At 42.6% G+C, this 26,656-nt stretch overlaps 1 protein-coding gene across 1 annotated transcript in view; it reads left to right on the top strand.

The window, feature by feature from the left end:
- Positions 1 to 26,656, top strand: part of PSTPIP2 (proline-serine-threonine phosphatase interacting protein 2) — a 73,720-nt gene that overhangs the window by 24,415 nt on the left and 22,649 nt on the right. The window contains exons 2-3 of the mRNA XM_042911397.1: positions 17,931 to 18,031; positions 21,710 to 21,787. Of these exons, the coding sequence (XP_042767331.1) occupies positions 17,931 to 18,031; positions 21,710 to 21,787 (179 nt within the window). The remainder of the gene's footprint in view (positions 1 to 17,930; positions 18,032 to 21,709; positions 21,788 to 26,656) is intronic.

Genomic DNA, 26,656 nt, shown 5'->3' with positions numbered 1-26,656 from the left:
TATCCATTAGTTTTTAACATCCATTGGTGATTCTTGCCTGAATGAATTATTAAGGGGGTGGTCATTAAAATTTTTTAACAGTTTTGTTGAGGAATAATTGACATGTAATAAACTGCCTGTGTTTCATTTTTATTTATTTATTTAGTTTTTAATTAAAAAAATTTTTTTAACATTTACTTATTTTTAAGAGACAGAGAGAGAGCATGAGCAGGGTAGGGGCAGAGAGAGAGAAGGAGACACAGAATCTTAAGCAGGCTCCAGGCTCTGAGCTATCAGCACAGAGCCTGATGTGGGGCTCAAACCCACAAACTGTGAGATCACGACCTGAGCCGAAGTCAGATGCACAACCGACTGAGACACCCAGGCACCCCTCATTTTTATTTTTTTTTAAAGAATTAAAAAAAAAAATTTTAACGTTTATTTATTATTGAGAGACAGAGAGACACAGAACCTGAGCAGGGGAGGGGGAGAGAGAGGGGAAGACACAGAATCTGAAGTAGGTTCCAGGCTCTGAGCTGTCAGCACAGAGCCTGACGCGGGGCTCGAACTCACAAACTGTGAGATCATGACCTGAGCCAAAGTCAGTTGCTTAACCAACTGAGCCACCCAGGCACCCCTAAAAAATTTTTTTTAAATATTTATTCATTTTTTGAGAGAGAGAGAATGCGCCTGTGTGCATGTGAGTGAGTGGGGGAGGGGCAGAGAGAGAGGGAGACACAGAGTCTGAAACAGGCTCCAGACTTTGGGCTGTCAGCACAGAGCCTGGCGTGGGGCTTGAGATCTTGACCTGAGCTGAGGTTGGACTGATGGAGCCACCCAGGCGCCCCTAAACTGCCTGTGTTTTAAGTATAAAGTTTAACGGTTTTCACATATGTCTACCACCCATGAAACCATCCCCACAGTTAAGCTTGTGAACCTATTCATCACCCCCAAGGTTTCCTCACACCCCTTTGAAATTCCTCTAACCTCACCTGCCTCTCTCAGGCAACCACCACTCTGCTCTCTGTCCCTGTATATTAGCTGCGTTTTCTAGAATTTGTATAATCCAAACACAGCAAGTGCTCTTTTTTTGGCCTGGCTTCTTTCATTTACCATATTTATTTTGAGTTTCATCCATGTTATTGTATTAATAGTTTGTTCTTTTTAGTTACTAAATAAGATTCCATTTTATGGACATGGACATGTGACAGTTTGTTTATCCATTGATCGTTGATGGACGTTTGAGTTGTTTACAGTTTTTAGCTATTACAAATAAAACTGCTATGAACATTTGGGTCTCCTGGGTGGCTCAGTTGGTTAAGTGTCTGACTTTGGCTCAGGTCGTGATCTCATGGTTCGTGGGTTTGAGCCTGTGTCGGGCTCTGTGCTGACAGCTCAGAGACTGGAGCCTGCCTTGGATTCTGTGTCTCCCTCTCTCCTTGCCCCTCCCCCCACACTCTGTCTCTCTCTTTCTCAAAAATAAATAAACATTAAAAAAATAAAAAAACTGCTATGAACATTCATGTACATCTTTGTATGGTGATTTTCTGATTCCATCTATTATAATGAAGTTGGCATTCTACTGTAGGGAAGAGCTTTCTCTCCTCTCTCTCTCTCTTTATTAGTATGCATACAGGGATTCTTATTTCATTCGATGGATATAGTATGTTACCATCATGATTTCTCTTGATGCTCAAATTTTTCTGGATTTGGATAGCAAGGGGTCCCTCTAAACTGGGTTGTGTGCCCTAGATTTTGTGTCCTTTAGATATATTCCCATCATTCTTTGAGCACTCCTCGCTTTCTGGGACAAGATGTTATAGGCTTAATAGCTAATTTCTCTGCCACAGTCCTAGAACCTGCTATTTCTCCAAAGAGCCCCGTTTCCTTTTAGTAGAGAATAGGATTTAGAAAGCAGTATTTGTGCTGTGGGTGTGCTCATTGCTACCTGGAATTCATTGTTTCTAGGCTCTTTCAACAGAGTGAGGAAACATATGTATGCATAACAATACCTCCAGTTCCATTACAACACCACAAGGTTATTCTAGCCTTCTCGTACTTGCTGTATTTTCCAGAGGTATGCTGGTAAATGGTTAACAACTTCTCCAGTAGATAAACTTTAATCTATACTTTGCAGCATTTGCCAATTTCCGTGGTGTAAAAACTCCCTCCATGGCCATTTTCAAACCACCAACATGACATCACTGAACAGGGAGTTAGGAAGAGATATACAGCATTGGTCCTCACTGGTGCGAGCCAGGTCTTGCATGCCACTGTAGGAGAAGTGGGCTCCTATTATCCGCAATATATTTGCTCATTTCCTAAATGAGCCCTAAAACACATAGAAAGTAGTTTTAGGATTGCTAACCAATACCATTGGGAGAAACAAGCTAGCGTTTAATGCGTCTAACTCCTTTGGCTTAGGATGAGAACACACTGTCAGAATAGGGTGGCTAAAGTTACCTGGGTTGGTTCTACCTCCCTCTCCTTTAGTGTGGTGATTTTATTCATTCAAATGAGGTTAGGTTTGTTTATTTCTCTTTGTATTCCATTAGCTAGGTTTCTCCCTTACTTGTGTATGTTTCTAGTGTTTTCCACTGTGTAAAATATTAACATAATTTCAAAAGTTAGAACAACTTAGAAAGGTGTACCCAGAGGTGCCTGGGTGGCTCAATTAGTTAAGTGTCTGACTCTTGATTTCGGGTCAGGTCATGATCTCACAGTTCGTGGGTTGGAGCCCCTGCTTCGGATTCTCTCTCTCTCCTTCTTTCTCTGCCCCTCCTCTGCACGCACATGCATGCTCTCTCTCTCTCAAAATAAATACACCTGATCTTATCCAAAAGGCTGAGAGTGATCTCTCTCAAAATAAGTAAATAAACTTTAAAAAATAAAATAAGTGTACCCAGAGAAGCATCACTTTCGCCCCCTCCTTCTATCCCAATTCTACTCCTGTCTTGTCCTTTCTGATCCCACTTACCCTGTGTAAGTGACTAATTTCATTAATTTCTGGTTTATCTTCTCTGTTTCTTTTGTACAAATGAGTAGATACACATATGTATATTCTCATTTTCTTTTCTTTCTTATGCAAAAGGCAGTATACTACATAGAATAGCCATGAAATCGGAAACGTGTGTGTTTTTGTTTTACTTTTTATGATTGAAACTCCTCGATTACTTCTGGGACATGCTAATGATAGGTGTATTCCATGAAAATCAGAAACATGAATCCCTTGAAACAATGCAAAGGCGCATGTGCAGGGGTTGATAGAAATGCTGTATTGATAAGTTATGTTCATAACAGTTTTGCATAATGCATTAAACTATGCATTGCTAATCAAGGACAGTACGTTCAACATATATGATATCATTGAAAACTTTGTAATGTAATAGCAATTAATCATTTCTTACGTATATTAGCCTATGCTTCCAGACTTTGGGACCACGCTGAAGCTACCCTCTTGCCCTTTGCTGTTTTAGCTTTAAAAAATACAGACTGAGAGAACCTAGGTAGCTCAGTTGGTTAAGGTCTGACTCTTGATTTTGGCTCAGGTCATGATCTCCGGTCTTGAGATGAGCTGAGCGCAGAGCCTGCTTAACATTCTTTCTCCCTCTCCCTCTGCCCCTCTCTCTCTGCTTGCGTTCTCTCTCTCTCTCTCTCTCTCTCTCTCTCTCTCTCTCTCTCTCAGGGACGGAGTCTGATGTGGGGCTCGAACTCATGAACCACGAGTTCATGACCTGAGCCCAGATCAAGAGTTGGACACTCGATATACTGAACCACCCAGGTGCCCCTCATTCTTTTTTATAGAACTTCATTGTGAGGATATACCACTCTCCCTGTGTGTGAATATTTAGGTTGTTTGCAAAACTTTGTAACTGTAGACAGCACTTTGTTGGAGGTGTATCTTCAGGGTAAATTCCTACAAGTGGAATAGCAGGATAAAAAGGTAAACACACATGTACTTTGGTTATTATTGAATTCCCCTCTCTTAAAGTTTGAACCAATCTTCATTCTCACCAGCAATGCACAAGAGTGGCTGCTGCCCGCAGTCTTGTCAACTGAATGTGTTTCCTCTTGTTAATTTTGCCATTCCAATGGGTGAGGTTAAGTTTCCATTTGCATTTCTCTTTAAAAAAAATTTTTTTTTTACATTTATTCATTTTTGAGAGACAGAGCACAGTGGGGGAGGGGCAGAGAGAGAGGGAGACACAGAATCCGAAGCAGGCTCCAGGCTCCGAGCTGCCAGCACAGAGCCCAACGCGGGGCTTGAACCCACAAAACCACGAGATCACGACCCGAGCTGAAGCCAGACGCCGAACCGACTGAGCCACCCAGGCGCCCTGCATTTCTCTTTTTTAATAGGTGAGGTTGTATGTATCTCTAAATATTTAAGGAACGCATACACACAGAGTAAATCATGTGTTCCATATCTTTTGCCCATTTTCTGATTCTTTTTCCATCAATTTTATTTTATTTTATTTATTTTTTTAATTAAAAAATTTTTAATTTTTTTTCTTTTCCATCAATTTTGAAGAATTATTTCTATGTCAGGGATATTAGCCCTTTAGTGGTGATTTAATTGCAAGTGTTTTCTCTTTGTCAGTTTTATGTTTATTCTTTATGTGTATTATTATTTTTTGCTATGAAAATGTTTTTATGTTTAGGTGGTCAGATGCATGAACTTTTTTTGTTGTTGCATTAGGATTTTCAGTCATAGTTAGAAAACCCTTTGGCATGTTTATCTCTAGCTCTTGCAGGTTTCATGTGTTTACATTGAGATCTCTGATCCATTTTGAATTATTCTTGGGTACATTGTGGGGTTTGTATCTGCTTTTACCATTTTCTAAATGGCTAACAGTTGTCCCAGCACCGCTTATGAAAAAGCTCATTTTTGCCCCAGTGATGTGAGATGCTACCTTCAGCATATATTACTTTTCTGTGTGTACTTGTGTCTATTTCTGGGCTTTATATTCTATGCCACTGGTCTGTTTGACTATTTATTATGCACGAGCCCCACAGGGTGTCAATGATGGAGGCTTTATAAAGTGTTTAAATGTCTGGTAGGGCCGGCTTCCCTTCAGAACTTTTCATTCTCAGTATTTTTCTGGCCATTTTTGCATTTTTATGATTTCCATATGAACTTTGTTTAACCACATAGGAAAAAACTTGTTGGTATTTTCGTTGGAATAGCATTACAGTTATAAGTTAACTAAGAATTGACATTTTTATGACACTGAGTCATCCTATCCAAGAACAAAGAATATCTTTCCATTTGTATCATATCATCTGCAAGTAGAAATGGTGGAGATGGTTTTATTTCTTTCATAGCTCCTATGCTTCTAATCAATTTACCCCCTCAAATCGCATTGGTTAATCCCTCTAGTATGAAGTGGAGAAAGGGGGCATTCTTGCCTTGTTCCCCGTCTTAATACAAATAAATGCCTGCAGTGTTTCTCCTTTAAGTAGGATATGAGCTTTAGGCATAGGACATACAAATATATATAATTATTTTAAGAAAGTACCATCAGTTTCCTTTTTCTTGAGTTTCTTTCTTTTTTTAAAAAAAAAATTTTATTTTAACGTTTATTTATTTTTGAGACAGAGAGAGACAGAGCATGAACGGGGGGGGTCAGAGAGAGGGAGACACAGAATCTGAAACAGGCTCCAGGCTCTGAGCTGTCAGCACAGAGCCCGACGCGGGGCTCGAACTCACTGACCGCGAGATCATGACCTGAGCTGAGGTCAGCCGCCCAACCGACTGAGCCACCCCGGCGCCCCTTGAGTTTCTTTTAAAATCAGCAATGGGTGTTGAATACTGTTGAAGGCTTTTTTGGCCTTGCATTGCATTGCTGTAATAAATTATGATGACCTTGTGGCTTAAAACAACAGAAATGTATTCTTTCACAGTTCTGGAGGCCAAAAGCCCAACATCAGCATCAGTAAGATGAAATCAAGGTGGCAGCAGAGACATACTCCCTCTGGAGGTTGTAGGGAAGAATCTATTCCTTGACTTTCCCAGCTTCTGGTGGCAGCTGGTGTTTCTTGGCTTGTGACGCATCACTCCAATCTTGGCTCCGTGGTCACATGGCTTTTCCTCCTAAGTGTCAAATCTCCCACTGCCATCTGTTTTATAAGAACACTTGTGATTGTGTTTAGGGCCCACCCAAATAATCCAGGATAATCTCTCTATTTCAGTACTCTTAATGTAATCATACAACAAAGACTTGGTTTCCATATGAGGTAAGGTTCATGGAATCCTGGGGTGAAGACCTGGGTATCTTTGGGATCTATTATTCAGTCTACCACGGGTATCTATGGAGAAAATCATGATTTTTCTGTTAGATTTATTGAAGTGTTTTATTAGATTAATAAATTTCCTAATATTCACCCAACTTTGCATTCCTGGAATAAATCCCACTTAGTCATGTTACATTCTTTTCAGAATGTGTTACTGAATTATTTTTGCTAATATTTTATTTAGAACATTTTGATTAATATTTATAAGTAATATTGGTCTTCAACTTCCTTTTTTGTACTCCACTGAGTTTAAGTATTGTGTTATACTTGCTTTGCAAAGTGAATTAGGACATTTTCTTTCATGTCCAATCAATTTTGGAACCTCAGGAATACTTTTTTCCCCTGACGGTTTGGTGGAATTCTATTTTCCGTGAAACATCCAGTTCGGTTGCTGTTTTCTCCTCCTTGATTACTTTCTGCTGCTTCTGTGGGAGCTGGCCTGCTGAAACTTTCTATCTCAAATCGGGTCAATTTTGTTAAACTGTATTTTCAGAATAGGCTAATTTCGTCTTTTTTTAAACGTCTTCTAAGTTGCAGTGTAGGAAAAAAATCTCTTACCTCAATATTTAAAAAAATATATTCTATATTTTCTTCTTACATGTTTATGATTTCCATGCTTAGACCTTTAATTAATCAGGTATTTATTTTAGAGTATGATGTTACAAAGGGCTCTATATTTAGTCTTTGGCAAAATGGACAGTCATTGTCACAGTAACATTCATTGAATAAGCCATCCTTTGCTTTCTGGTTTCATGCTTCTTTTATCATATATGAAATCCTCCGTGTATGTAAAACTATCTCTGGACTGTTGTTTGTATTTTATTTACCTGATTGTCAATTCACAATGTCAGTACTATGCTTTTAAAATTTTTTGTTACTTTATACTCTTTTTCATATGGGTAAGTTCCTCACTCATTACTTTTCAACATTTTGTGAGCTTTTTTCATTCACCTACCCTTTTTGGTGGGCTTTGGAATGAAGTTAAATTTAAAAAGAAACCCCAGTAACATTTTGATTTTTATTGGAATTATTTTAACTTTATAGATTTACCTGGGGAGAACCGAATTTTTCTAGTATTAGATTTTTCCATCTTGGAGTAGGATATATTTCTAGATGTATTGTGATTTTGTCTGTATTTTTTGGTAATGTCCTATACCTGGTAATGTCTATACCAGATTTTGTCTGTATTTTTTGGTAATGTTTTCCTTCAAAAAAGCTTATTTCTAGGTATTTTATTTTATTTATTTAATTTTATTTTTTATTTTTTAAAAAATTTACATCCAAATTAGTTAGCATATAGTGCGACAATGATTTCAGGAGTAGATTCCTTAGTGCCCTTTACCCATTTAGCCCATCTCCCCTCCCAAAACCCCTCCAGTAACCCTCAGTTTGTTCTCCATATTTATGAGTCTCTTCTGTTTTGTCCTCCTCCCTGCTTTTATATTATTTTTGTTTCCCTTCCCTTACGTTCATGTGTTTTGTCTCTTAAAGTCCTCATATGAGTGAAGTCATATGATTTTTGTCTTTCTCTGACTAATTTCACTTAGCATAATACCCTCCAGTTCCATCCACGTAGTTGCAAATGGCAAGATTTCCTTCTTTTTGATGGCTGAGTAATACTCCATTGCACACATATACCACATCTTCTTTATCCATTCATCCATCGATGGACATTTGGGCTCTTTCCATACTTTGGCTATTGTTGATAGTGCTGCTATAAACATGGGGGTGCATGTGTCCCTTCGAAACAGCACACCTGTCTCCCTTGGATAAATGCCTAGTGGTGCAATTGCTGGGTTGGAGGGTAGTTCTATTTTTAGTTTTTTGAGGCATCTCCATACTGTTTTCCAGAGTGGCTGCCCCAGCTTGCATTCCCAATCCTAGGTATTTTATATGTTTTGTTGGTATTGAGAATAGGATTTTGTGTTTTAAGTTATGTTCTTTTTAAAAAATTTTTTTTAACGTCTGTTTATTTTTGAGAGAGACACGAGTGTGAGCATTACATTCTTAAGTGGTTATTGTTGGTGTGTACGAAAGCTTAATGCTTTAAAAAAAGTATTTAACTCAACTCCTAGCTTTTCATTTGATAAAATGTCTGGTTTTCCAAGTAGGTACTTGTATCCTCTAGAAATCATGACAATTTCTGATATGTTTTTGCCTGTCTGGAGTGAGAAAGTGGGAAGGGTGCCCTGGAGGCGAAGGGCATTTACAGGACTTGACAACTGTGTGTAACCTTTTTTTCCTTTCAGTTTGTACTGTGGAAGCTTTGGTGGTGCCAAGGGACGGTAGCTTGTTGCTCTTCTGCTCTTCCTGCCCTTGCTGGGAGCCTGCTGCAGGGTGGAGTCCTCACCAGCTGTGGCTTTGGCACAGAAGTCCCAATTGGCCGCTCTGCCTCCACTCAGCGGGGCGGGGCACTGGCTGGGCTCCCTCGGCCTACAAACACTGCCCATGGTTTACGTGGTTGCTTCAGTTTCAGCCCCTGCTGACTTGAGCTTCAGGGTTTCTAGGGCTTTGCCCAGAAAGTCTGTGGAATTCCTTGTTTGGCGTGGGCTAGAATACTGGCTTCTGTCCTCTGTGCATCTAGCCCCATTGGCTTTTTGTATAATGGAAATTCCTACAAATCTCCAGCTTCCTCCTTGGGCCCTTCCTTATTTTCTATTATTGTTATGGATCATTTGGTATTTTAGTGGGGCCCGGGAACACAGGAGAGAGAACAAAAGACCTCAATTTGGCATCTTTAAAGGATGGAGGTGGGGAGGAAGACTTCAGATTATAAAAGCAATATAAATATTTTATAGTAAATTTAGAAAATACAGATGTGTGGTAAGAAGAGAATTGCTTTCAGCATTTTGGTGCACATCCTTCCAACCATGGTTTTGTTTTGTTTTGTTTTGTTTTGTTTTGTTTTGTTTTGTTTTGTTTTGTTTTCCTGATGCAGGGGTTTGGTGTCACACAGTTACTTCCAAGTGTATTTTCAGCTGAGTGGAGTTGCCTTTTTAACTCACCTGCTGACTTGACAGGAGGGACATTTAGACATGTGAAAATGTCCGGTGTGGATCCAGCCCAGGCAGAGCTGGGGATGTCTGATTGAAGGCTGGAGGAGGTGAGGGAGGCACCCTGTGGGCTTGCAGGGCACAGCTGGAGTTGGAACTGGGGTGCGTTTCATTCTTGCTTTCACAGTCCCCTGCTATGGCTTACGAGAAGGCTTAAGGACAAAACCACGATATGGTTTTGACTTTATTTTTTTTTAATGTTTAATTATTTATTTTGAGAGAGACAGAGAGAGAGAGAGAGCAGGGGAGGTGCTGAAAGAAGGAGAAAGAGAGAATCCCAAGCAGGCTCTACGCTTTCAGCCCAGAGGCTCAAACTCATGAACCGTGAGATCATGACCTGAGCCCAAACCAAGAGTCAGACGTTCAACCGACTGAGCCACCCAGGCGCCCCAATTTTGACTTTTGATTTAGGAACACATGGCCGAAACAGCAGTTTCCATGTCCCTTTCTGAGGTCTCTCTGACACCTTTCCGGCTGCTTCCTGTGATGATGACATATTAAAAAAAATTTTTTTTTAATGTTTCATTTATTTTTGAGATAGCACAAGAGGGAGAGGGTCAGAGAGAGAAGGACAGAGGATCCAAAGCGGGCTCTGCGCTGATGGCAGCGAGCCCGATGTGGGACTTGAGCTCACAAACGTGAGATCATGACCTGACCTGAAGTCAGACGCTCAACTGAGCCACTCAGGTGTCCCGACATACTTATTTTTGTTTTTTTTTTTTTAAATTTTTTTTTTCAACGTTTTTTATTTATTTTTGGGACAGAGAGAGACAGAGCATGAACGGGGGAGGGGCAGAGAGAGAGAGGGAGACACAGAATCGGAAACAGGCTCCAGGCTCTGAGCCATCAGCCCAGAGCCTGACGCGGGGCTCAAACTCACGGACCGCAAGATCGTGACCTGGCTGAAGTCGGACGCTTAACCGACTGCGCCACCCAGGCGCCCCCCGACATACTTATTTTTGAATAGCTAACAGGCTACATTTCTTTCACTGTTGTCTGTTTTTAGTAAAAAAGTTCACACGGTCCAAATACATTTGATTTTTTTGCTTATGTGGCCTGGTCTTAAGAAATTTGAATGTGTCTCTCATAATTCCTTTAGTTTATGAAGCACTTGACAAACTCAAATCACAATATCTCATTTGATCCTTACAAGAATCCCCGTTTGATAGTCTGGTAAGTTAACATGAAGAGAGTCTGAGCTCTTAGCCCAAGGTCACATAGCTGGCGCGGGGTAGAATTTGGACTCAAATCCATGTACAGTGTTAAAGCCTGGGTGTGTCCCTTGTAGAATTGCTGGGGTTAGGGGGGGCGCCTGGCTGGCTCAGCAGGTGGAGCATGCCAATCTCAGTCTCGGGGTTGTGAGTTCGAGCCCCACACTGGATGTAGAGATTACTTTAAAATCTTTAGGGGCATCTGGATGGCTCATTCAGTTAAATGTCCAACTTCAGTTCGGGTCATGACCACGCATTTTTTTTTTTAATGTTTATTTTTGAGAGAGAGAGAAAGAGTGCAATCAGGGGAGGGGCAGAGAAAGGGAGACACAGTAGGAGCCTAAAGTAGGCTCCAGGCTTTGAGCTTTCAGCACAGAGCCAGACAGGGGGCTAGAACCCATGAACCATGAGATCATGATCTGAGCCAAAGTTGGAGGCTTAATTGACTGAGCCACCCAGGTGCCCCATGATCTCATGGTTTTTGAGTTCTAGCCCCTGCTTTGGATCCTCTGCCTCCCTCTCTCTCTCTGTCCCTCCCCAGCTCATGTGGGCATGCTCTCTCTCTCTCTCTCTCTCTTTCTCAAAAATAAATAAACATTGAAAAAAAAGTCTTTAGAATTGCTGGAAGCAGACTGACAGAAAGTTAGCTATGGTCCTTGTCCTCCAGGAAGAGAAGCTGTGTGGTTGAGTGGTTTATGAATACAGACTTTGTTCCTCAGTTGCTTGTCCTATAAATGAAGATAATAATGATCCCTGTGTTGCAGGATTATTATAAGAATTAAACAGGATATTCCACTCACAATAGTTGGTATGCTATTTGGAATACAGTGAGCATTCAATGGATGTTAGACCTAATTATTAATATTAATTAACAATAACTAATCCATATTTGCTGATAACGTGAGTTTGAACCATTTGGTTTTACCTCTCTGGGTAAAAGAGATAGGAAAGCAAGCAGGAAAGAAAGTTCCGGGTGGAGAGCATAGGGAGGTAAAAGGAATGCCTTGGTCTTTACCCCCAGTCTACTGTTGCTGTATAACTTTTCATGAATAACAGAGATTTGAATAATATTGTTGGTTGAGGGTTAAGATCTTTCACTGTGGTTAGAGGTAGTGATAAGGAGACCCTCACTTCCTATTTTCTCCAGCTGTAAAACATGGAAATAGCTCCCATCTTGCTGTGTTTGTGGAAAACGCTGTGGACCTGTAATGCAGAGTGTGGCACAGCATATGCTCAGGCAGCGAACAAATGTAGCCTTTGTATGTAACACCAAGTCAGCAGACCCCAGCCCCGGGTCCCCAGAGGGCATCAATGTTAATTTGCATTTTTTACTCAAAATCAGAGTTGTGGGTTTTTTTTTTAAAGTTTATTTATTGATTTTGAGAGAGAGAGAGAGAGAGAGAGAGAGAATGGGAAAGCAGGGGATGGGCAGAAAGAGAGGGAGAGAGAGAGAATTCCAAGCAGGTTCTGTACTGTCCATGTAGAGCCCGATGTGGGGCTCAAACCCACGAACCATGAGATCATGACCTGAGCCAAAACCAAGAGTTGGATGCTTAACTGACTGAGCCACTCAGGTGCCCCCCAAATCTGAGGTTTCAAAATGAAGTGCAAACCATGGAGTCTTTCTCTGCCCTCTTCTCCATGCCCCTTCTTACAGTCACTCTCCTGCCACCCCAAGCTCTCACGTTTTCTAGTTTTGCCTGCATGCATCCTGCTTTCCTCTGTGCTCAGCTCCTCTGCGTGGGAACCTTGATTGTTCTTTTGTCTTTTATCATTTCTGGGGCAGCAGCAGTTCTCAAACGGCATTAAGTCACTTGGAAGGAGCGTAAAAAGTGGAGATTCCCCTGCCCCAAGCTCAGAACCCAGCAGGTCTGGGTGGAACCTGGGAGTCTGCGAGGGTGATTCTGGCACAGGTGGTCCTTGGAGCCCACAGCTAGGGAAACCGTGTAGCAGACACCATGATAGGGTGGGCGTGACATGTAGCACAGACCCAGATGTGGGGACGCTCTGGTGGCAGCGCCTGTAACTGCGATGGCAGCTTTGGAAGCTGCAGGATGCTTTGCTTCCCCTCTGCCCTTATACCTTCTGCCCAGAGGCCACGTGGTGGAAAAGGATCATGGAAACAAGTTCTGAGAGGCCCCTGCAGCATGGGGCTCAGCGCTGGGCAGGAAGGAGAGTGTATATGCCTGGACTGAGTGACTGAAATCAGACCTGAGTGTTAGATCTGGGGTGGGGAGCTGGTGGGCAGTGGAGTTACCCTCCACCAGGCAGTGCACAGAGACTTCCTCCTTCTCTGAACCCACACCCTGACCTGGTCTGGACTGCCAGCCTGTGTGCTCACACGACTTTTACTACTATTCTTTGATTCACATGTCTGCTGATGTGGCACACATGTTGCTTACTGCTGGATCTGGCAAATTTTTTGTCTTAAAAAAATTGAAGTTTCTTTGTGGTCAAAGAACTAACACATTGACTGAAACTTGAATGCTTTTTAACTCTTTATAATTCGAGCATTATGAAACCTTACGTTCTGGGTCCTTGGGTGGTTTGCTGGGTGCTTAGATCTGTTCTCCCTTCGTTGTCATCTCCCTGTCTCACACAGGACTCCAAGGCCAGATGCACTTCCAAGGCTTAGTTAGCTTCCTCTGTTCCTCCTACTGTGTTTCCTGCCTGTGTTCCCTCTGAATTCTGTTTCTTTCTTTCTTTTTTTTTTTTTTTGCTTTTTAATTTATTGAAGTGTAATTTATGTAAGTTAAATCTGCAGATCAAGGAGTTTCAAAAACTACACACACCTGTACAACCCACACCTCTATAGAAAGATCTTGATAAGAATGTGGGTCACATGGGTGTATGCATTTCCATCATTCCAGGAAGTTCTCCGAGGGGCCCTTCCTACTCCACCCTCAGTTTCTCCCCTGGCTCAGGTAATCACTGTTATTTCTTTTCCTGTAGAGGTAAGTCCTAAAACTGCCTGGCTGCCCTAGAATGTCATGTAAATGAGATCACACATTAAATGCTTTTTTTGTGTCTGGCATCTTTCACTTGCATGAGGTTTTGTTGTTGTTGTTGTTGTTTTGAATGTTTATTGAGAGAGGGAGAGAGAGTGAGAGAGAGACAATCCCGAGCAGGCCTGACTCAGGGCGTGATCTCACAAACTGTGAGACCATAACCTGAGCCGAAACCAAGAGTCAGACGCTTAACTGATTGGGCCACTCAGGTGCCCTCACTGGCATAATGTTTTTGAGATTCATCCATGTGGTTTCCTGTGTCAGTAGTTCTGTCATTTTATTGCTGAGTAGTATCCCACTGTATGAATATATCACAAATTGTTTGCCATTCATCAGTTGTTAGGCATTTGGGTTGTTTCCAGTTTGGGGCTATTGTGAACAACACTCCTATGAACATTCTTGTGCAAGTCTTTTTGTGGACATATGTTTTCATTTCACTTGGGCAAATGTTTAGGGTGCAGCTCTGGGCCATAGAGTATGTGTATATTTTTCTTTTTGAGAAATTGCCATTTTTCAAAATGTACCATTTTTACACTCCCATCAGAATGCATGAGAGTTCTGGTGGTTCAACATTCCTGCCTACATTCAATGCTGACTTTTTAATTTTAGCTTTTCTAGTGAGCATGAAGTAGATATGACCGTGACTTTAATTTGAATTTCCCTGTGATGGTAAGCAACTTTACATAAACTTTTTGGCCAAATGGAATATCTTTTATGAAGTGTCTTTTTATGAAGTATTTATGAAGTTTAAGTATTATGCCTGGTTTTTATTGGGTTGCTTATGTTTTTATTATGAATTTGTTGGAGTTGTTTATATATTCTGGACATAGTCCTGTGACAGACATATATGTTCAAATACTCTACCCCTGACTCTGACAGACATATGTAAGGTGAATAGTTTCTCCCAGACTGTGGCCTGCCATTTAATTTTCTTCATAATATCTTTTTTTTAATGTTTATTTATTTTTGAGAGACAGAGTGAGAGCAGGGGAGGGACAGAGGGAGAGGGAGACACAGAATCTGAAGCAGGCTCCAGGCTCTGAGCTCTCTGCACAGAGCCCGGCGTGGGGCTTGCACTCACAAACTGTGAGATCGTGACCTGAGCTGAAGTCAGACCCTTAACTAACCGAGCCACCCAGGCTCCTCTCTTCTCTTTTCTGATGACTCAAGCCTATTCTTTCTTATGTACCTCTTTCATTATATATTTTCTCTTTATAGTCTTGTGTATCGTCTTAGTCTCTAATTTTCCTTGTGCATACACATTTGTTTTATGTATTTGTCTTTTATTGACTCTCTAAATGAACAATAGGCCCCTTGACTGCAAGAACTGCAGCTAATGAGGACTTGGTAACCTTGTTAGTATCTTGTCCATAGTTGGCATATAATTAACAGATATTTCTCAAGCTCCACTAACATGGAAGCTACTGTGGGTGATAAAAGTTGGGTGTAATCCAGATACTCTTTAAGAAGTTAACTAATTTTTAAAAATATGTTAACTAATGATATAAAATAATGTATAATAAGAGCCAAATAGAGGAATGGGCATTAAACACTGCAGGTGTTTAGAAGAGGAAGTGAAGTCGTTAGCGGGAATTATTTGAGGAAGACTCCAGAGAGGAAATGGGATTTGAACTGGCCCCAAACCAGAGGAGGAGATGCCATTCCCGCTGTGGGAAAAGCATGTACAAAGGTCCTGAGGTATAAATGTAAACTGTCCATATAGAAGACAGGGAAGAGACCAGTGTGGGGAAAGCTGAGGAAGGGAAGTCAGGGATATTGTGTAGAGAACTCCAATTAACAAGCTGAGGATATTGAGGTTATGGGGTTATCACTTCTGATGGCAGATCTGAGATGCCATCTTGGTACTCATGCAGTCTTCTATCCTACTTGACCCTCCTATTCTTACTTATGCTAGTCAGAGCTTACCAGCCATGCTTTCCGAGCAGCATATGAAGAGTTCCCAGGCCAAATCTTCCACTACTTTGAACTTGGTCATGGGCACTGTTTGTTTTCTCTTGGGGATTTCATTTCTTGGTTGGCTCTGTAGCCCAGTCACTGCTCTGAAGCAGGAATTCTGGTTTCTTAAGCTGACAACCACGAGGCCTAGTGATTTGGTTTGTTTCCATGAAACACTGGTCTAGCTCCACCCTTCTTGCTCAGCTCAAAGAGTATGTATCTGCACCCTTCATTAAGAAAAAAGAAACCATTTTTTTTCAAAAGAATAGCATAAAACAGAGAACCCAAGTGTTTTTCTCTGAGAAGGGCAAAGCACTTCTGTCTATAAGCCAGCATTGGTTGTGGTCCTTTGTGCCCATTCACTCATTCACTCAGGAGTCTTTGCCTTCATCACTTCCTTCTGATGCATCTGGCTGGAACACAAGAGGCGTTTTCATCCTCCTTACTGTAGATCTTTGGTGTGCATAACCCGAAGCTAGATTTTTTGGTGTGTGTGTGTGTGTGTGTGTGTGTGTGTGTGTGCAGAAGCGCCCCAAGACTTGGAAGAAGCTGCAGGAACTTGCTGTAGAGTTGGGACAGCAGGATTCCTCACGTGGTGGATACCAAGCAGCAAATTCAGAAGCTGGGCGCTCTGAAAGCCCAGAGGAGGGGGCCTTGGGGTCCTTCAGAGAAGGCTTCCAGAAAACCTGGCAGTTGCAGGACTGGATCTAGATTTATCTAGGAGGGGATAATGTAAACATTGTGTTAGAGTTGCCGCTGAGTGCTGTATTGCTGGTGACAGGAAGAAGCCTCCCTGGCCGAGACAGAAGAGTGTGTATGGAGGGGGTGGGTAGAGGAACGAAGCTTTGGTGGAGGCTGTTTCTTTAGGCTTCCCAGGGCTTAAATTTATGCTGAAACAACAGCCAGAACTCCTAGAACTAAATGCATTTCTAACTTAGATTTATTTATATGCCCACATGTAAAATTGACTCTGCTCATTAAAAATGCAGTGTGAGTTATGGCTGGTTAGGTTTATGAAGGCCATGTTGAAATCAGCCTCAAGCCTCGTCCTGCTAGATCTCCCTGGGACCCTGTCTGCTAGTCCAGGCCATGCCAGTGGCAGCAAATGGAAGAGGGAGATTCTGCTTCTCCAGTGCTCAGAGCTGGGTAGAGAGGTATCTTCAGGGGTCCCCCACTCACCACTAATGGTAGAATAGTACCTCCCTCAGCCCACTGGGGGCTGGGAAGGGGTGGTCTGCCTGGCTGGGCTGGGGGTGGGTGAGTTCAGAGCTCCTCAGGGCACACTTGGGACAGCCTAACCAATCTCCCTAAGGGACTAGAGTCTGAATCAGGCAACCTAATGTATGCCTTTGGAAGTAGAAGCCAGGGAACCAGCCAGATTAGGGGACCTCATAGGGGGTATTTTTTAGCCCCCGACTTGTTGGTTTGAAGCGTTGTGGGACTTTGATTTTAAAGTTTTTTTTTTTTAAATCTTTATGTATTTTTGAAAATGACAGGGAGGGGGAGGGGCAGAGAGAGAGGGGGGGACAGAGAATCCAAAGCTGACCCCATGCTGACAGCAGACAGCCTGACTTGGGGCTCGAACTCACAAACCGTGAGATCACGACCTAAGCCGAAGTTAGATGCTCAACCGACTGAGCCACCCAGGTGCCCCATGGGGGACTTTGATTTTAAAAATGTACTGCCTCTGGGGCTACTCCTTTGGGGACTTAAGTAGCTTCCTCCAACCTCAGAACACATAATAAAATAAAATGGGCATAAATTGCTAATTTAAAATGAGAAAACATCCCTCCTCCCCACCACCCCTCCCCGATTGGGGCCAGCCGGTGACCATGTGATGGATCATGCTGACTCCCCTTCATGTTTCCCAGTGGGAGGCCGGGTCCCCCTCTCTACTCCAGGGACCTGGCTCCTGGCTCAGAGCTGCTTGCCCTTTGCAGGGATACCCTTGACCCTTGACCCTCGACCCTCAAACCAGGCTTATTGGCTGTGGGAAGAGGTGTCAGTGTCAAGCTCTGTGACAAGTTTGAGAACGAAGGGAAAATTGTGTAGCCCTGGTTAAAGCAGCCCTGCGGTTGCAGTGGGTTTCCACCCCACAGGAGCTCTTGCCCTGTCCTGATGTGACTTGGCCTTGGGGGTTGGTGCAGAGAGGGACAGAGCCCAGCCAGCTCCCTCATCCATGTGCTCTCCATTTCCTGTCATGTCCTTCCTGTTTTGTGGCCCTTCAGTTTCATAACTTTGAAAATTCTCCCACAGCCACATACACTCTTACTTCTTCTATTTTGTTTGCTTTGGTCATATATGTCTTGGGGGTGAAGTTCTTTAGAAACTTCCCACTGCCGGCTTCCCCTGTGGTCTGCCCTGTCTACTCGCCAGGCTCAGGGCTGCTATCGTCACTCCCTGCCCTGACAAATGTCCTGTCTCATCAGAGCTCAGACATCCTCAGCACCGCCGGCTACGACAGCATCATCCAGCACCTGAACAATGGCCGCAGGAACTGCAAAGAATTTGAAGACTTTTTAAAAGAAAGGTACATGCTGTTCTTCCTTGAAGATGGAGGGGAAGACAAAACACCCCCACACAAAGGAACAATTTCCTACTTTCTGTGTGTTTCTAAGCGTTCCCAAGACCTCTGCTGTAGGCTATGGAATGATACCCAGGAAGTAAATGATATCTCTGTCCCAAAGCTCTCAGAAACCAGCTTTGACAGATGACATTCATGAATGAAACAGCAAACAAAATGTAATAAAATGCTAAGTGAGGTGATACGCGCAGCACTGAAGACCTCACGGGAGAGGGAGATTGTGAAAGACTAGTAAATAAAGAGGGGCAGCTTCATAGCCGATGGGACCGATGGGACCGGTGAGTGGCCCTGGCGGGGAGGGGCGGGGTGGATTTGATAGGCGGAGGTGTCTGTGGAAGAGCAGCAAGCTTGCAGGTGGAGGAGAGGAGCACGACTTAAGGAGCCTGATTCAGAGACCATGGGTGGGGAGGGGCAGAGCAGTGAGAAAGATGGGGGCGGACGGGTCCCAGCACTCCAGAGGGCAGGGAGCTTGGTGGGGAAGGAGGGGACTGGCATGGTGTAGAGGATTTTTCCTTTCCTTTCCTTTTTACATTTTATTTTATTTTATTTATTTTATTTTTTTATTAAAAAAATTTTTTTTTAATGTTTATTTATTTTTGGGACAGAGAGAGACAGAGCATGAACGGGGGAGGGGCAGAGAGAGAGGGAGACACAGAATCGGAAGCAGGCTCCAGGCTCCGAGCCATCAGCCCAGAGCCCGACGCGGGGCTTGAACCCACGGACCGCGAGATCGTGACCTGAGCCGAAGTCGGATGCTTAACCGACTGAGCCACCCAGGCGCCCCTATTTTATTTTATTTTTAAAGTTTATTTATTTATTTTGAGGGGTTGGGGTAAGGCCAGAGAGATTGGGAGAGAGAGTATCCCAAGCAGGCTCCCTACTGTCAGCACAGAACCCAATGCGGGGGTCAAACTCACAAACCATGAGACTGTGACCTGAGCTGAAACCAAGAGTCAGACGCTTAACCGAGCCACCAGGCGCCCCTCCTTTTCTTTTTGTAATAGATAAGGTTTTTTTTATTATTATTTTTTTAATTCCATACTTAATGGGGTAAGTTAGTTTTGTGGAAAATCGTAGTCCTCCAGAATACTCAATTGCCCAGTGATTCTGGATGAAGGGGTACTCTAGGGGGATTTTTGGCCAAAGAGCTGGGTCATTACCAGGGCCCAAACTAATGAACAGATTCTCTTTGTAACACAGTGAGTGAGAGGTTTATAGCTTGGAGATACAGACATTAAAGTCTTTTTCCATCAAGTCTTTGTATTTTCTTCTCAAGAGAACATTGGGTAACATCACACCTACATGGTCGTGCGCCCTGATGAGGAGGCCTCTGTCCCTGAACTGTCTGAAAGGCCCCCGGGAACCGGAGAACTGCCACACTGTAGTTCTCAGGAGCCGTGGGCGAAGTGAGGTCGGTCCACTGTCAGCCTCCAGGGAGCTAGCTGGTCATGCACCTCTTCCTTCCAGACACCAGCCTCCCTCCTCTACCCAAGCTGGTTGACAGAGGTGACACCAGGTTACCACTTTTCTTTCTCTTGATGGCTACTGGAGGTGGGCTTCCTCTGTTCTTCAACAGAGCTCTGGAGGGAGCACGCAAACAGGAATTTCATGACTGCAGGGTGTGCACATTGTAGAGCCTCCCTTGCTTTTTGTGCCCCTCCTCCAGTTAGTGCTTTTATCGATTTTCTCCTGGGAGTGAACTAGCCCTGCCCTGCATCCATGAGAAGGCATTGTCAAACATCCATGACCGAAGCTTCCGCTGCCAAGGCGGGACCATCCAAGAGTCCCCTGACACGATGTGGATGGTGTCGTAGCTCAGTGGTGCCCACATTTTTTTTAAATGTGACCCTCAGCAAGAAATACATTTTACACTGCCGTCCGGTACACACGTGCATAAAACAAGAGTTTAACAAACGTCACTACCCTATTATTTTACTCAATTCTATGTATTTAAACACGGCTGGTCATGACCCATTGAATAGATTTGTTATGCGCAAGTGAGTTATGACCCACAGTTTGAAAAACACAAGTCCAAACAGATCCCAGAAACTAAGTTCTCACTTTTTAAATGTCTCATAAAAACATATGGAAAAGAGGAGGAAATATATGGAAATTAAAAATTAATAAATATTTTTATTGTATTTTTTTAAAAGTTCTTATTTATTTATTTATTTATTTATTTATTTATTTATAGACAGAGACAACACGAGTGGGAGAGGGGCAGAGAGAGGAAGAGAGAGTGGGTAAGGGTCAGGGAGGGAGAGAATCCCAAGTAGGCTCTGCACTGTCAGCACAGAGTCTGACCCGGGGATTGAACTCACAAACCGTGAGATCATGACCTGAGCCGAAACCGAGAGTCAGACGTTTAACCGACTAAGCCACCCAGGCGCCCCTGTGCTGTATTTCTAGTATATGGTCATTTTTCTGCAGGAGTTTCAGAGCAAAAGAAACCAGTCCCATGCTCTCTGGTTTTGGGAAAGAATCGGCTTCAGGTCAGAGTGTCGGATATGTATGCCCTGGGTACGGGGGTTTGAGGCTCTTGGTCATGTGGCCTGCCTGGGCCCTGGGCTTCCTTTCTGGTGGTGAGCTTGCCATGAGGAGGCTGCTGTCAGTGAGGGAGTGTGCATTCCTTCCCTGTGTCCTGTTCAGAGATAATTCATGTGAAGAAGTGCAACCCTCTTCAGGGTTTAGTTGCCTGGCCTTTCCTTTTGCTCTGGTAGGTGTGGGGTGCCTGTGGTTCAGAGAGGTTATGTAACTTGCCTAAGGTCACACAGTCAATAAAGGATAGATCTGCTTTCAAACCTAGGAAAATCGGGCCCTGGAACTCTCTTCATCATACTTGGTACAGTGCCTGAGACATCTTAAGTGTTGGGGAAAGGGGATATTTGGCATTTTAGATCATGCTACACCAAGTAACAATCAGTTGTTTTTGTGAGACCTGCCAACTGCAGAGTTTATATTCTGAAATTTCCCTCTCTTTGCTACAGTTTAGCTGTGTATATGAATTGGCTCAGTCGATTAAACGTCCAACTTCCGCTCAGGTCATGATCTCACGGTTTGTGAGTTCGAGACCTGCATCGGGCTCACTGCTGTCAGCGTGGAGCCTGCTTCAGATCCTCTGTCCCCTCTTCAGATCCTCCCTCAAAAAACCCAAAGAACAAAAAACATAAAACACTGAATTGACTATGAATGAGGAACTGTTTAGGATGGTAAAAAGGATACTCTTCGAGAACATGGGAAGAGGGGTGGGCCTCAGGAGTGCAGCATTTAGTGGAATTATCTCTTACTCCACTTAAAAAATATATATGAATAAAAATAAATTTTTGGTAAATAAATCCTTGGGTCACAGTTTTGAATAGTCTGTAACGCGCTGGCCTGTGCCAGTCAGGGGGCCATGTTTGGTTTTGCCAAGATGTGATGTCCACCTGGCAACTGAGACATGAAGGCCACCAATCTTCTCACAATTCCCCCTGTCCTGTAGGAGAGTTTTGCATTTTAGAGAATGGTGTTATATCTGAGCTTCTCCCTTCAGAAGTGCAGTTTTGCCCTCAAGGGGAGTGCCATGTGTTTTAACTAAGAGTCAGCCCGAGAAAGACTCAGAGCTCTCTCTTCTGTTCCCTTTAGGGCATCAATTGAAGAGAAATATGGCAAAGACCTGCTAAACCTCTCCAGGAAGAAGCCGTGTGGACAGTTGGAGATCAAGTAGGTACCATGCTTTTTTCCTGTTTCCAGGTTGACTAACACTGCCAGGAGCCCCATCACTTCAGCAGACAGAGCTGGCCAGTGGGGTAAAGTGTGTCGGGTGAAAATAGTTTTTAGGTTTTTTTTTTTCTTATTTTGAGTCGTGAAAAATCTAAAAAAATAGAAAGGAGGCTAAAATGAACTGCAAAGCCACAATCCATTAGCAAAATGTTCTAGATTTTCTTTGAAGTCTTTTTCTATGTATACTTTTTCATAGGTAGGATTATACTATATATGATTTTGTACTAGACGTTTAATAGAGGGCCTTCCATGCACGCACACACACACACACCCCACAGTTTGTGATAACTCTGAGAGACTGTCTGCATGATTTTATAGTTCTCACAATCTGCATGATTTTATAGTTCTCACAACTGATACGTATAGTTCTATACGTATTCTTCTGTTACTCGCTGATTACAGGAATGGCCAGGACATGGTGCCTGCTTTAGGAACACGCTCCCTCTCATCTATAGGGTTGGCTTCATGGGCCGTCATACAGGAGCCTACGCTTTGAAGGGCTTCATAACGGGTTTGATGCTCTTTGCTGTCCCCATTTTGAAATTCTTAATAATTTTTATTTATTTATTTATTTATTTTTTAATGTTTGTTTATTTTTGAGAGAAAGAGAGCATGAGCAGGGGAGGGGCAGAGAGAGAAGGAGACACAGAATCTGAAGTATGTTCCAGGCTCTGAGCTGTCAGCACAAAGCCCAATGCAGGGCTTGAACTCATGGACGGTGAGATCATGACCTGAGCCAAAGTCAGTTGCTTAACCAACTGAGCCACCCAGGTGCCCCATAAATTCTTAATAATTTATAAACAACGGGTCCCACGTTTTCATTTTGCAGTGGACCTCACAAATTCTATAGCCCATCCTACTCATATGGAAATTTCTACATTCCTTCTTCAAAATAGGCATGTTGAGGGAGGCTTGGGAGAAATAGTTTCAAGTAGACTTTGCAGGCCTCTGCAGACCTAATCACATCACATACTGTGCTATAGAGAGCTGCATAGATGCCCTGAGGTCTGTGTCCTATCAGAGACCCTAATGGGGGAAGATAAGACATAGACCTTCCTCTTCTCTTCTCTTGCTTCTAACACACACACACACACACACCCCACCCCACCCCACCCCAGAAATGTGCTGGATTATAGAAAAGAAACATTGAAAACTACTTAAAATATTAATAGTTACATAAGCCTAAAAAATTTGTTACCCCCTGATATCAGGCATTGGTATAAGGAGAATTTGTTGATTAGACTATATTTTACTTTTGATGTTTTAAATGAAAAATTAAAAAATACACTAAAAGGTAAAAAGACAAACATAAAGACTGGCTGTATACCCAAATCACCTAGATTTAATAATTATTCATGTTTGCCATACTTTCTTAATATAGGTTTTTTGTGAAAATGTTTAAATTGGAACATTTTAAATTTAAACCTAGAATTAGATATTCCTCCACATGTTCTTGGTTCCTTTTAGTGATTTATTGTATTTAGAGATGAAACCCTGATTTCTAGCATTGGTCATTGTCACAGAGATGTCACTGTTTCTAGGCACTTTCCCAGTACAGATATTATATATTATGTTATGTTATGTTATGTTATGTTATGTTATGTTATGTTATTTATATTTTATTATTTTTAAGTTGTTTTTAATAATTTTTTTACATTTTATTCTATTTTTGAGAGACAGAGAGAGACAGAGCACAAGCAGGGGAGGGGCAGAGAGAGACAAAGACAAAATTTGAAGCAGGCTCCAGTCTCTGAGCTGTCAGCACAGAGCCTGACATGGGGCTCGAACCCACAAACCATGAGATCATGATCTGAGCTGAAGTCGGCGGCTTAACTGACTGAGCCACTCAGGCATCCTATTTATTTATTTTTAAATGTTTATTTTTGAGAAAGAGAGAAAGCAGTCACGTGCGTGCGTGAGTGGGGGAGGGGCAGAGAGACAGTGGGACAGAGGATCCCAAGCAGGCTCTGTGCTGAAAGCAGAGAGCCAAATGCAGAGCTCGAACTCATGAACTGTGAAATCATGACCTGAGCCCAAGTCGGACGCTTAACCGACTCAGCCACCCAGGTACCCCTCAGGGGACAGATTTTAAAAGCATGAGTAGTTCATATTGATATTTCCAATTCTAAAATAACTTCACAGGGTTTTACTTAATTTCCTTAATTTTATATTCATTTCACCTTGCACTGAAAATCTTGATTCCTGACAATATTAGCACAATTACTTGCTTTATATGACCATTTATATTAAAATATTTCAAAATAATATCAATGTTACTACTCATAATAATACTTCTGAATGAAGTTTAACATTTCCTTGAAGTTCCTTTTGATCTTAGAATGTATTTCACTGAGAATACTGTGTTCTGGGGTGCCTGGGTGGCTCAGTTGGTTAAGCATCTGACTCTTGATATCGGCTCAGGTCATGATCTCATGTGTGAAATGTAACCAATTTTGTTTCAATTTTAAAAATTTTAAGGATTGTTTTCTTTTCCCTATTTGGTTTAGTTTTATTTTTTGAACGTGTAAAACATTTACGTGTTGACAGATCAAAACTGCATAGATTTAGGTATGTTTCTTTGTCATTCAAGCAGGGTTTAGATAATTTCAAGGAAGATTAGTGGGTCACTTGACCAAAAAACTTATTTGCAGAGAAAGCGTAAGCTGTTTGGGAAGATACCCAAAAACTTGAGGTGATGTCATGAGAAAGAGCCATATTCTCGCACATTAACACTTCTTAGGAAAGGTATTTAGCAGAATGAGTCTGATCCAAAATGGTATTTATTATATTCTTACCCATTTGACTTATAACTTAGTAAATTCATAGAGAACACTGTTCTCTCTGTTCTGTGATAAAGGCCAGTCAGTGTTCCTTCTAAGAGTATACCTCAGACAGGAAGATGCAACAAAAAATGAGGCCTGGGGACAGAGTGTCCAAAGTTGAAGGCCATTTAGGTGACTTCTGTTTCTGTCACCTCCAGAATGATCTTTAGGAAGGGGCCCTCGATAAGAGTGCAAGACTCTGCTTCTCTGTGGACTAGTTAGGATTTTTCATCTTGTGGACCACATTGAGAGACTCAGGTGCCTAATGGGCTTGCTAGGATTTAAGGCCAAAGTGTTTATCGAAAGGGTGGTAGAGGGGCACCTGGGTGGCTCAGTTGGTTCAGCGTCTGACTTCGGCTCAGGTCATGATCTTGTGGTTTGTGGGTTCGAGCCCCACATCGGGCTCTGCGCTGACAGCTCAGAACCTGGAGCCTGCTTCAGATTCTGTGTCTCCCTCTCTCTCTGCCCCTCCCCCGCTAATGCTCTGTCTCTCTCAAAAATAAATAATAAACATTAAAAAGAATTTTAAAGGGTGGTAGAATATTTTCTTTTCCCACAGTGAAGGAGAACACTAGGGAGAAGAGGAGTCGGATGTTGCTAGGCCACCACCCCCAAAGTTCAGATTCTCTCCGGTTGTCATGTCCTGAACAAGGGAAACAGCAATTAAGTGATGATGTGAGACAACAAAGCTAATGACAAACTAAAGAGAGATTGAGGCTGCCCTTCTTGTGGCCCTGCAGCCAGTTGCTTAGGGTGGGGGAAAAACTTTAGACCCTGAACAGATTATTTATGTGTAAGGCTGGGTTTCAGCTCCACGACTCCCAATTGAGAAAGCCTTCTGGTGATGTTTGATGCCATATCTCTGCATTTCCCAGTAATTCCAGTAGTGTGCCTGCACTTCAGTGACGTTCATTTGTCCTTCGGGACCACTGGCACATTTGTTAGACATGGACACTTTCTAGTGTCTATCCACACCATATCACGATAATTGTATCATAAGATGGGTAAAGAGAATGGAGAATGTGCAGTTATGTTTTCCTGCTTGATGTCTTTGTAATAATTGGAAGTGTTTGTGTGAGAAAAGGCATGGAGAAATAAGAATTCTTTCTTTGCGATAAACAGAGCAGGGGAAAGGAAATAGCTGAAAGAAACAGCCAGCTGGAAAAGACAAGGGGTTTTTCTTTGCAAAGTAGCAAAGCTTGCCACCTACATATATACATACAAGAAGTGATCCGTGATGTTATGCTGTTGTGGTGCGGGGACCATGAATTCACAAAGTTCCATTCCTACTTAGGGGGCTGGAGTGAGCCCAGTGAGATCTGCTTCCAGTGAAAGCAGCATGAGCAAGAACATCCCCAGGGCCATGTCACCCTCACAAGGATGTTTACTTTAGGAAGTGTAGGATGACAGACAACTAAAACCATGGGCCAGGGCGTCTCCAAGGGAGGAGGAGCCATGGGCTGTAAGAGGATGGGGGAGATTGAGAGAAGGTATGAAAAATGAGTCATGGGCTTTCCCCACTGAAACTGTGAGGTAGTAAATGTGTGTAGTTTTAAACTGCTAAATTTGGGGTAGTTTGTTTTTTAGCAGTAGAACATTGAAACGATGTGTTTCATGTCTGTCCTTTCCTTTAGAGTCCAAGGTCTGGGACCAGTCTGTCTTGTACCATGGAATCATTAACATCTGACACAACACCTGGCTCATGGTTTATGTTCAATGAACACATGATTGACAAATGAGTGAAAATGAGGGCGATCAGGAGCCAGGGTTTGAACCCTTCCTTGTATCCTTATTTCTAATTATCATACTTTAAAGAAGTGGACTGGTATTCTTATGAGAAAGGGATCATAATTCCTATATAATCATTGGGAGAAATGAAACATAAGGAATTTGGGCATCTTGCTCTACCCAGGTGGACAGTGAAGAATTTATAATGCTTTACCTGGGATTGAGAGAGCAAGAAAGAGGAAAACTGAACTGAAGAAAT

This window comes from Panthera leo, chromosome D3 (assembly GCF_018350215.1).
Source record: "Panthera leo isolate Ple1 chromosome D3, P.leo_Ple1_pat1.1, whole genome shotgun sequence".
Taxonomy (NCBI): domain Eukaryota; kingdom Metazoa; phylum Chordata; class Mammalia; order Carnivora; family Felidae; genus Panthera; species Panthera leo.
This window is presented reverse-complemented; position numbering and strand designations above follow the sequence as displayed.